Raw genomic sequence first — 12,606 nt, forward strand, 5'->3', positions numbered from 1 at the left:
TCGAGACCTTATTTCAACGATATTAATTTGTTTATCTCTTGAACAAACTCCGTTGGTATACGCGGCTAATTTTTAATATACATATACACCACATGTCATATATACTAATGTGCATATGTATTTTTCTTACACACTTAATCTTAATCTTATCCGTAATATAAATAAACAGCTCAAATCTTAACAGAACACGATTAGTGAAAGGAAGATTCTAGGAAACACAAACATTTGAACTCTAATATTATTAATCTGTGCGCACACGTTTTATACTAATTGTATGTAATAATATTAAAATAACTAAATTAAATCATAAATTATAGGCTTAATTGCTCTAAAAATCACCAACTTTCACGTGTTTTTGGTATTTAACACGAACTTTAAATTTTGGCAAATAAATATACGAACTATCAATTTTTTGCATATATAACACGGGCACCGTTTTTGACATAAAACGACACCGTTTTTTTACCTAAAACGGCACCGTTTTATACCTAAAATAGAAAATTGGTCATATAAGTAAAAAATTGATAGTTCGTGTATTTATATGCCAAAATTAAAAGTTCGTGTCAAATACCAAAAACACGCAAAAGTTGGTGATTTTTATGCATTTAAACCTAAACGATATACTAGTGTTTTATAGTTTCACCACATTTCATTTTGGCTTAATGACTTAAAAAACTTGATCTTTCATCCCCTTTTCAATCCTACCCTAACGTTTATCAATTTTACCCCATTTTGTATTTTTTTCATTTCAATTGTACTCTAAAATATAAAATTGACCTTTATTTATTTGACAAAATTTCAAAATAAATCTTCAGAAATGGTCAATTTAATATAAAAAGGATCAATTTAGAGAATTTTTGCTAAATAAAAAAATATCAATTTTATACTTTAGGGTACAATTGAAATGAAAAAAAAATACAAAATAGGGTAAAATTAACTAATTTGCAACGTCAGGCTAGGATTGAAAAGGTGATGAAAGGTCATGATTTTTTTTAAGACATCGGGCCTTTTATTTTTATAAATAGATTTGTCAATCCGTTAGCACGTGTCAACGCAAATTTTCTGTTACATGTCTGATAATCGGATTTTAATATTCAAATTTTTCTAATTTTTAATATAATTATTTTGATTTAATCTAGTGAAATTTAATAAATACAAAGGAAACATGAGTTTTTAATTTAATAATTTAACATGTGAACTATAAAACTGTTATAAATTATTACATCAAATAATTTTTTAACTATAAAAATATTGATATGGATATCGAAAAACAGTGGTAAAGCCACATGGAACACTAGGTGGTCAATTGATTGTCTTTTGCAAAACAACTTGCACTAATTGGATATTAAATCGTCCAAATCATATAATTATACTCATTAAATTAACCCTTTTACCTTTTATTTTATATTAAACTATAAAATTTGACCTTGATCGAATATGTATATATTACGGTATTCATATCAACATAATTGTATATAAAAAGTGTTTGATAATTTAAATTAACAAAATTGAGAGTTTGTATGTAATACCCGTATTTTTCCGGCTTGTTTCGATGAACTTCCTGATGCAATATGTTTAGTTTTGTGTGCCTTATGGTTCATATATCATGTTTGTATATGTCTGTTACCTTGTTGTTTCAAGTCTTAGGGATGAGAGTATATTTTAACTCTTATCTCGATCGAGACAAGGTTGTTTCGATCGAGACAAGAGTAGTTTTTGAGGTAGAGAGTTTTGTTAACTCTTTGTCTTGATCGAGACAAGGATTTTTCAGCTGCATCTCGTCGTTTTTGCTATCTAAACCCCCTAAACTCAACCCTAATCAGTTTTTAACATTTCTAAAAACTCTAAAACGGCTGATTCATCACTCTAATCCATTCCTCACTCTTTTACTTCAATTTTAATCATTGGTAAGTGTTTCTAACTTGGTTTTCATAATTAAATATATTAGTTTATGATTCGTTCAATCTCGTGCTCAATTCCTTTTCACTTTCTCAATCTCTAGGCTGATTTGGATCAATTTAGTTTTTGGGTTCTTTCTTTTTGGTTGTTCTTATCTATCTCAAGAGGTTAGTGGTTCTAATCTTTTATTTTGTGTATTGAGATTGTTAGGTTGTATGTTAGTCTATTTTTTAGGATGTTATGGTTTGATGTATTTTTTGTTTTGGCGTAATTGAAATCAGATATTTCATATTTTGGGTGTTGATGTGGATAATTGTAATTGTTCTTACTTGATTTGGCATAGAATTTTTGATTAGACTAAAGACTTTGTGAATTGGCATTATTGCCTTGGATTAAATTCTGTTTTGAACAAACTAAAATCTAGAAATATTTTTTTATGCGTTGATTTTGGCTTTTAAGTTTGTTAATACATTGGATGGAGATGGTCCTCGGCTAGATTTAAGAATGATGTTAATGGAGGCTTTTCTAAAAGAGAAATCACTGTTTTTAAAGATTAATTAAGTGGCTGGAAATTGTTGTTAAAAGGTTGTTTAAAGAATTTAAATGAGTTCTTTGGTGCTTAACTAGTTGGTGGATTAAATCGATGATTTCGTGGTGGTTTTGCCTAAGTGTTAAGGTTTACTTGGGTGATTGTTTTAGTGGATTAAGGGCTGAAAATTGAGTAACACTATATTGTGTTGGATATATAAAGAATGTTAGTTACCTTAGGATGCTTGGTAACCACTTGGGTATTTGATATATAAAATATGTAAGATGTTGTTTTGTCGTGAAATGATTTGGCTACGCTATTTTAGTTTCAAGTTGAACTTTAAAAGTCTTTGAATCTAATTGATTTCATTTAAGTGATGCATTTAAGAGTATGTACTTTGGGTTTAACTTGTCAAGTGTTGGCAAGCTTTTTGGCTTAATTGTTTATTATGTTATTGGCATTATTAAGTTAGGAAATGAGTTCTTATTTCAAACTTGGTTTTATTTAAGAATTGGATTTACTTTGGTTTATGGTTGGGTCAGATTAGACTTATATCGTCCGATATGTTGTGTTAAGCTATACTGCAGTTAAAGCTAACACACTATTTGGGAAAATATTTTGATTTTAAATTAAGTATTTAAGTTATAGAAGGGACTTTGATTTTATTTTAAGAATAAGAACTCACCTAAAGTTAACTTGTCTAATTTATTATTTAGTTTGTATGCATATTTTGGTTGTACTTGTTATACCTTGGTGCTGTTGAGATGCTAGTCATATGTGGTGTATAGTATTCTTAGAGTTAGGGGTTGTTCGGATTTTAACTTATACAATTATTTTAGACCCGTCGGCTGCTCGTGCTTCAGAATCTACACAGGGTTAACTGTTTGCCAAGATTCACGTGGATAAACAAGCTGTGAGTTTATAGTGTTATTTACCGCTTTATTAAGTACCGCACGTGATTTTAGTATATCAAATGTTTATGAACTGTTTTAAGTAATTATGGATCTGGATTGGAACAAGCTACTCGATAGGCGAGTATCAAGACTGTGTGCACCGGTAAGTTTTTGGAATTGGCTAACCAATGTCTGGTCTACTTTGAGAATCGATTAGGATTTATTCCTATCTATTTTGGGTTGATACTTTGGGAATATACTTTGTGATTTCATTTCATTACTGTATTCCATAATCAGCTATATTAGTATAAAAGGATTTGTTTAAAGGGGTTCTAATCTTAATAAATGTAAATAGCATTATGAATTTACTTCAGTATATCTAGCCCCGTTGTTTAAAGAACTAGTTTAATGTTTAATTGTTATACTTTGGATTGTCGTATTTCTACGACTGTTTTATTATAATTTTGACATGTTACATTGGATTATATTATATGAGGCATGTTTCGTAGTTTCGAGTTGCTACCAAATGATTATATTAGAATTGAGATATAAACTACTAGATTTAGGCTTGAGTCTCGGTTGCCCCCAAGTAGTGTTTTCCTGCAGGTTTGTGAGATTGTTTGTTTATCCGCGAAACTTGTTACGGATTTTGGTACAACCATACCCATACCCTAGCGTCGGCCATCCATAAAATTGAATCGTGACAGTGTATCAAAATTATTAAATATATTATAATATATAATTTAACTATGGATTAATTACATACAGAATCACCATTTTTATACTAAATTATAAACTATTACGATTTTGAAAAATTGTCAGTTTCATAACCTTTGTTTATTTTTTTATAGTTATATTACAGAACAAAAATTATCATTTTTTTTACTAGAAGTAGAGGTAAAAAAAGCAAAAAAGTTACCAAGAAAAACCAAAAAAAGAGCCAACTGCAAAAGATTAACACACAAATTTTTTGTTTTTTTCTTGAATTGATGGATCTTATCAAATTGAATATCAAACATTTACATTTGTAAGAAATTCGCGATAATTTAAAAACTAAACCCGATGACCTAACATGGAACAGATAATATGATGCCTGATTCGCAAATCTTACTTACGAAAATAAAAATAAATTACTAACTATTTCGCGAATTAAGTGCAATCTTCAATCACTCTTCATCCAAACTTCTCTTCACCCGTAAACTCACATAATCTGTTCAATCAATATTTGATAACTCCTTCTAAAAAAGAGACAGCAAACCTTTCATAGAGAAAGCACAACAATTTTTTCATAAGAAAAGGACAAAATAAAACATTCATAAAAAAAACTAACAATAAAAAATAAATAAAATCAGTATAGCTCATAAACGAATCTATTTTGTTGATGAAAGATTTTCAATCTATCTTCGCTTCTTGATAATTGAATTGCGCTTCGTGATAAATTTTAATCCATCAAAAAAAAAGAATTGACTATTTATTATATTCTATGAAATTAGAATAACAAAAATAAAGGGGTGACTACCGTTAATAGAAAAATTAAGCCATTGACGGTTGTCGAAGAAACAATAAGAAAAAAGGTTTAGGCAGCTAGAGTTTGTCAGAGAGAAAAGATAGTTTTTTTTATATTTAAGTAATTTATAATTTTTTTTGACTTGTTAAGAGGTATTATGAGCACTTTTGTTATCAAATCTTTATATATTGGAATGAAGAAATAATCGAAGGAATTCTCTAAAAACAAATATCATCACAAATATTCTGATAAAATGAAATATGACATTATTTCGAATCAATTATTATAGATACATGGAGGGCATCACCTTCAAAAATTGCATTTTTCCGGTCTACATTTATAGTCCAGTTTAATTTGAAAGCGAGAAATTTTGATTTGTCATGGTATGTCGTCTTTCGCTTGCCTTATTAGCTACAAATCTCTAGATTTTCAAATGATAATATAATTATAATATTGATAATTTTAAAGATCGTGATAAAATTATAATTTATTAAAGATGACAATTTTATGCATAATTAGCCCATTAATTATTTACAATTAAGCCTATATTATACTCCAAAATAACATGAATATTTTTTCACACTGATATGGCATAATCTGGCCGATAATGATCTAGAAGAATAACTATAGAAAAACACCATACTTTGACCATTTGATTGGTAGTAACATTTATCTTTTCACACTTTGAGTTCAAATTCCAAGTATCAATATTTACTTTTATAAATATCCACATGCAAGTTGACTTCTTATTCATCAATTTTTCAATTGGCAATTGATGGTTTTTTTTTTCAATCCTTATAAAAAATTCAGAACTAGATTATATTTAATTTTATGAAGAAAAAAAAATCTTTAAATAGTTTAACTTTTTTTTGACTATGAGGTGTCGTGAACGGATTTCAACTATAAAACTACACCTTTAAACCTTCCACATTCAGACTAATTCCTGTTCGAGCCGGATAAATCCCTTACAGGAGGTAAAATTCTAGCCTCAAATTTTAAACGGCTATATATATGAGTGCGGTTCGAACTCGCGACCTCGTTCAAATTAAAAAAAAATACCTTACCAACTTATTTGCATTTTGGAGTTTAAAAATGGTTTAACTGGCGTACCCTTAATGGTGGCCATCTTCTTATTTATGGTTGCTGTTTTTTGTTTTTTCTTTTGCTTCCACAAACTTGGATTATTGCTTTAGGTGATGCCCCGATGGCCCTTCAATGTGAATTAATGGAACTTTTTTTTGAGCAATAACTGAAGTAATATTAAAAATTCAGAAAAATAATATTTGTTCAAAATTCAAAAAGGGACTTAACCACTCCTTATAACCTGTAATAGAATGAGCGTTTTGCGTTAAAATGTGCGCAGCCTGATTTGCAGATCACCTCACGCAATAAAATAAAACATCACAATAACTGTTTCTCCAAACATAAAATTCATCAACTAGGAAATCAGATTCGACAAGATTCAAATTTCTAATTTTTAAAATTACATTCATGACATGAGACTCATAATGATTTTATCGTGCCTCTTTCGCCAACTTAACGATTCTCGAATCCCCATCAAATCAGCAATTCTCGGAGACTTAAAACCTTTAAACTTCGGATCTTCAAATGCCTCGCCCGAACTAGAATACCTTGCCAATCACGAACCACTATGCACTGATTCCTTCTTAACCTGAAAATACAATTCCATCTACATTGGCCTTAAACCATCCTTGCGGGGGAGAAACCCAATAAATTTGTATGTCCTCCTTCAAAAGGCTTGCTCTTTTAAACTGACCAGAGGACATTCGAGATGCATTCTAGGCAGCAAGATAAACTCCGGCATTCGAAAGGATAGCAGCTGCAGTACTCACTTTCTTTCTCTAAACTGAGCTATTCCTATGGTTAAAATGCGAACTATTCATCCTATAATCCAATTGTCGTTTATATTTTATTTTCTGTAAAAATATTTTTGTTTTGAGCGTTTGAATGATCAAAACACTATTGTATAAGGTACTTAAGTTATATCTATCACAAAATAAGAAGCTGAGATATATGATGCCACATCTTATAAATTGTGCGTAAGACCTCTTTTGAAACAATTTTAATTATCTAATGGAGTTCATTTAAACTCGGTGGAATTCATTCACAAATGAATTCCACCATTTTTAATGAAAGAATACAAAATGTAGAATTAAAATGAATTCCAGATAATTATGTTTATGTTTAGAAGAAATTTTAAAATTGAATTTTTATAATCTTGTTCTCAAATTAACCTTATAACATTTTATTAAAATTATCTGAAAGAATGATAATTATTTTTATTTTATTATATAAATTTATTAAATACTATGGATATAAAAATATTTGAAATTAATATTAGAGCCACTAATATTATAATTTATAATGATTTGAAAGTTGAAAATAAAAATATATATAAAAAAAGGATGGAGATGGAAAGTTATAAAAAAAAATAAAAAGACAAATTTTTCAGTAATTATAATAAAAAGAGAAAGAGAACGAAATAAATAATTTAATAAAGTAAGGAAACATTAATCAAATAAAAATTTTCTTTTAAGTTTGTGAAATTTATTTTCAAATTCCATCTATTTTAGTTGGATTTGCAATTCCTCAAATTATAACTAAACATAATTTCATAATTTAAAAGTTAAAAATTATATTAATAAGAATTATATTAATACATTTATTTGCTTCAAATATAAAAAAAGAATTAAAACTATAAATAAATTTTATATAATTTTAAACAATTAATTTATTTTAAAGGGGCACTAAATAAGAAAAATCCATAAAAATAAGAATATTTTATTACAATTCCAAAAATAAAATGGCGACCCTATTGTCTTGAAATGTTGGGTTGAGTTAACTTGTCAGTGCCAAATGAAGATGCATTCATGAGTGCAAAGCCCTTGGACTTCCTGCAATGTAGGCCTACGCATGTCTTCACATAACGTCAGTTGATTCCATGGCCCATTAAGGGGATCAACTATGAGATTGGGATTAAAATCTTAATTTAATTATATTTATTCGGATTGGGATTAAAATATTTCAACTTAATGCTTAATTTTATTAATCTATACTACTTTGACTTATAGCATTTTTTAATTATATTTTTTCTTCTAAATTGCACGTCAAATTTTTTATATTCTACCAATTTAACCAATAGACAGTGCAATTACTTAAGCTCCAATTCTATTACGTGCATTATCGAGACATGCGTTCATTTAATATTTTATAGCGCATGAAATGATTTTTTCGAACCGGCAATTTTAAAAAAATTCATAATTTAATTTTTAAACTATACTATATATATTGACCTATATAATTTTTTATTTTTTTTATTGCGCTTCTACTTCTTTTTTTATTCACATTTTCAACTTTCAATACTGTAATTATGTAAATTTTATTCATATTATGTCTATGGTGGCTAAATGCATGTAACTACACGTTTAACTAAAATTGTGCATCTTGACAACAAGCCCCCTTCTTTTCTCTTTTCTCTTTTCTCTCTAACAAACCCTAGCCATCTAAAACTTTTTCTTATTTTTTCTTCGGCAGCCGTCAATGGTTTAATTTTTCTATTGACGGTAGCCACCCCTTTTGTTTATGTTATTTTAATTTCATAGAATATAATAAATATCCAATTCTTTTTCATTTTTCTGACGGATTATAATTTATCACGAAGCGCAATTCAATTATCAAGAAGCGACGATAGATTAAAAATCTTTCAGTAACAAAATGGATTCGTCTATGAGCTATATTAGTTTTATCTATTTTTATTATTTGTCTTTTTTATGAATATTTTACTTTGTCCTTTTTTTATGAAAGGTTTGTTGTCCTTTCTCTGTGAAAGGTTTGTTGTCTCCTTTTTAGAAGGAGTTGTTGTCTCTTTTTTAGAAGGAGTTATATCAAGTGTTGATTGAATCGGATGCAATGAGTTTGCGGGTGTTTGGAGAAGTTTGAATGAAAAGTGATTGAAGACGGCACTTAATTCGCGAAACAGTTAGTAATTTATTTTTATTTTCGTAAGTAAGGTCTGCGAATCAGGCAACATGTTGTCTGTTCCATGTCAGGTCATCGGGTTTAGTTTTCAAATTATCCCGAGTTTCTTACAAATGTAACTGTTTCATATTCAATTTAATGAGATCCAATGAATTCAACAAAAAAAACTAAAATTGTGCATCTTGATATAAAAACTTAAAGAAATAAAAGTTTCTTTAAATTTGAATTCTGCTGACTAATAAATTATAATCATAAACATAATCGTGAAAATAACGGACCAAAACATGCCCACGTAAAAAACACAAAAAAAACATGGAAACACGTTGCTCACCACTATTTCTCCTCAATGGATCTAATAAAACAGAGTCAACGGTCAATTATCCAATATCAACCTCCCCTTCAAATTAATGGTCAAACATAATCTCAAACTAACAAAACAATTTTATTACACTCATTTTCTTTTCCACCAAACAATTTTTAGATCAAATTAATTCTTCATCTTCTTCATTGCTCTACATTTCAATTCAATTCTTTACCATTTCCATGGATAATTCCAATAACCAACCCGAAAATGCTGAGGCCATTGCACCAAATGAACAAGATGTAATCTCTGATAGCCAATCCGGTGAGTCTGAACCGAATTTTGAGGATGCTTCTTCGGTTTCTGAAATGTTAACCATCTCTCAGGCCCTGGATGATGTTGATCGGTTTCTTGATTCGTCGAATGGGAATCATAATTTGTCGGAAATTCCAATGTGTGTTGAAACATTGTTGGAAATGGTTGAAAAGAAGATGGGGGATTATGATTCTGATAAATTCGGTCATAATTCGGATGAAGATTCGTCGTTTCTTGATTGTTTGACCCGCATTTCGAAATGGATCAATGTGTCTAATCAATCCGTTCATCCTCCGGCATTTTCCGCTTCTCTGAATCGAGCGAGCGGAATTTTACATTTGGCTATGTCGTTGTTGGATAACGAGTTTCGAAGTATTTTAGATAGTTGCAATCGTAATAGCAATAACATCAACAACAAGAAGGCGTCAATGTTGGCGTCTTTCAGCTTGCATTATCAGGATTGTGATCGGAATCCGCCACCTGAATTACCGGATCCCAACCAAGTAGAAGAATCATTCCCAGGTTATTCGCAAGAATCGATCTCCAATATGAGCAAAATCGCAAACGCAATGGTTTTGTTAGGATACGAAAAGGAGTGCTGCATGGCTTACAGTATGATCCGACGAATCTACCTGAATGCCGAATTGGAGAAGCTTGGATACAGTAATATTAGCATAGAAGATGTTCAAAAAATGAATTGGGATACATTGGAAAGCGAAATCGCTGCCTGGAATGATGTTCTGAAGCATTCCTATGCAGTTCTGTTCCCAACCGAACAGAGTCTCTGCGAATCCGTCTTCTCAGAATTCCCTTCGGTTTCGAAAAGATTATTTAGCGATCTTGCACAAGCAGTAACCGTCAGGTTTCTGAATTTTGCGGAAGCGGTTGCTTTATCGAAAAGATCAGGAGAAAAATTGTTCAAGTTTCTCGATATGTACGAGACGTTAAGAGATATAATTCCTGCAGTTTATAAAACCGACTCTGACGAATTGAAATCTGAAACGTCCTCTGCTAAAAACCGACTTGGAGAAGCCGCAGTAAGTATTTTCTGCGATCTCGAGAATTCAATCAGAAGAGATCACAGCAAAACTCCTGTTCCAAGCGGAGCAGTCCATCCATTAACTCGTTACACTATGAATTATCTGAAATACGCATGTGAGTATAAAAACACATTGGAACAGGTGTTTCTACAGCACCAAAAACCTGAGGATGATAAGTCGAATAGCTATGATACATTAGAGGTCGAAAAGGGCGCAAACGAAGATGGAACGCAAAAAATATCTCCGTTTTCGATTCAATGGAGCAGAGTAATGGATTTACTAGACAAAAATCTCGAAATTAAATCAAATTTATACCGAGATCCCGCGTTACGATACATGTTCCTGATGAATAACGGAAGATATATACTCAAAAAGATCAAAGAAAGCGTAGAGATCAACGAAATGATGGGAGCGACATGGTGTCGGAAACGATCGACGGATTTAAGACAGTATCACAAAGGTTATACGAGAGAAACTTGGAGCAGATTACTACAATGTCTGAACCATGAAGGGTTACTAGTAAATGGCAAGGTGGTTAAGCCTGTTTTGAAAGAAAAGTTTAAAATGTTTAATGCTATGTTTGATGAAATTCATAAGAATCAAAGTACGTGGGTTGTTTGTGATGAGCAGCTTCAGTTAGAACTTCGGGTTTCGGTATCGGCTATCGTTATTCCGGCGTACCGGGCTTTTCTAGGACGGTTTCAGCAGCATTTAACGTCCGGTAGGCAAATGGAGAAATATATAAAATATCAATCTGAAGATCTTGAGAATTTGATTGATGTTTTGTTTAATGGGAATCCTAATTCAATGGCGAAGAGGAGAACATAAAGAAGATTTATTAGTATTCAATCAGATTATTGGATTTTTCTTTTTGTTGATTCATTTGTTTTGTTTGTATGAGATTTAATCTGTTGTAAATTTTCTCAGGATATATTATTTTTGTACATTAATTATTTCCTATTGTGTGTTTGAAATTGCTATAATGGAAGCTTTTATGGAAGCTTCTGAGAGTATAATGTCAATAACATTTTCGGAACCGTCAAATGTCGATAACATTTTCAATCAATTAATTAGTCCTTTTATTATTTATTGTCCAATGTTTATACCATTCGAACCAAATCTTGTTTACAACAAACTAACTAGTATTCAATCAAATTTTAATTAGTCCTTTAAAATGCAATCTTTCTATTTAGAGATTATTTTAGTGTTATTGATAAGGCGTTTTCAACTATTTACAGTAACATATTGTAGATTTTATATAAAAATTCATCCATTGCAAGTTTTTTTTCTAACCGAAGATAGATTGATAAAATGGACTTTAAATACAGAAATAGAAAAGCAAAGAAAAAATACATTTTAATTGAGTAAATCCTATTAGAGAATATACGTTTAAGCTACTTCATCTGCTTCACGGTTTAATAGGCGATTGAATATACCGAAAAGCCGTCGTTGTGAAGGATTGTCGAAAATGTCAAATATCATCACAAATATTCTGCTACGTTACGTTACAGAAATAGAAAATTAAGTAACTTTTAATAAAAATTCAAAGTTCTGTTAGATCCGAATGCTTTAGCCAAAAGATTTTAGTCACTTATGCATCATATGTGTACTGAACTTCGAAGTAATTTTGAAACTTTTTTTTATTAGAAAAGCTCCTTTAGTTTTATTCTATGCTTGATCTTTTCTCAAGAATCTCTACTTTGAAAGTGAAATTGCACCCACAAATTACAAAATCTTTTTACCTGTTTATCTTAAAATAGAGAGTACTACAAGATTATCACTAAATTATATTTGGCAAAGTAAAAAAACTCTTCATTTTTTTTTAAAAAGCATATAAGTTTTTTTAATTTTTAGACCACTTAAACCGTGGGCATTTTATGATATCATAAAAAAACTTTTAAATTGTTTGAAAATAACACTTAAACCTCTTTAATTTAATTCTTTTGAATCCCTTAATCGGTCACATTTTATATATTTATTATTGGTGTTTGTCAAATGCGTGTTTCACTATTAACAAAAAGGCAAAAATATTGAAAACTCTCTCACCTTTGAATTTTTTTTCAATTCCACCACCACCTAAGAGAATTCTCAATTGCACCCTCTTTAGGGTTTTCAGTTTTCAT

At 30.1% G+C, this 12,606-nt stretch overlaps 1 protein-coding gene across 1 annotated transcript; it reads left to right on the plus strand.

Annotated features, from left to right (window-relative positions):
- Positions 1 to 9,243: 9,243 nt before the first annotated feature.
- On the plus strand, positions 9,244 to 11,521 carry LOC126654898 (exocyst complex component EXO70B1). The gene has a single exon (XM_050348895.2). It carries the CDS (start codon positions 9,371 to 9,373, stop codon positions 11,309 to 11,311), a length of 1,941 nt encoding a protein of 646 aa, XP_050204852.1. The 5' UTR covers positions 9,244 to 9,370; the 3' UTR covers positions 11,312 to 11,521.
- The last annotated feature ends 1,085 nt before the right edge of the window (positions 11,522 to 12,606 follow it).

The sequence above is a fragment of the Mercurialis annua genome, linkage group LG7 (assembly GCF_937616625.2).
Source record: "Mercurialis annua linkage group LG7, ddMerAnnu1.2, whole genome shotgun sequence".
Taxonomy (NCBI): Eukaryota; Viridiplantae; Streptophyta; class Magnoliopsida; order Malpighiales; family Euphorbiaceae; genus Mercurialis; species Mercurialis annua.

Excerpts from the sequence above, each read along its gene's own strand:
- LOC126654898 (XM_050348895.2), top strand. The coding sequence starts at position 9,371 with ATGGATAATTCCAATAACCAACCCGAAAATGCTGAGGCCATTGCACCA.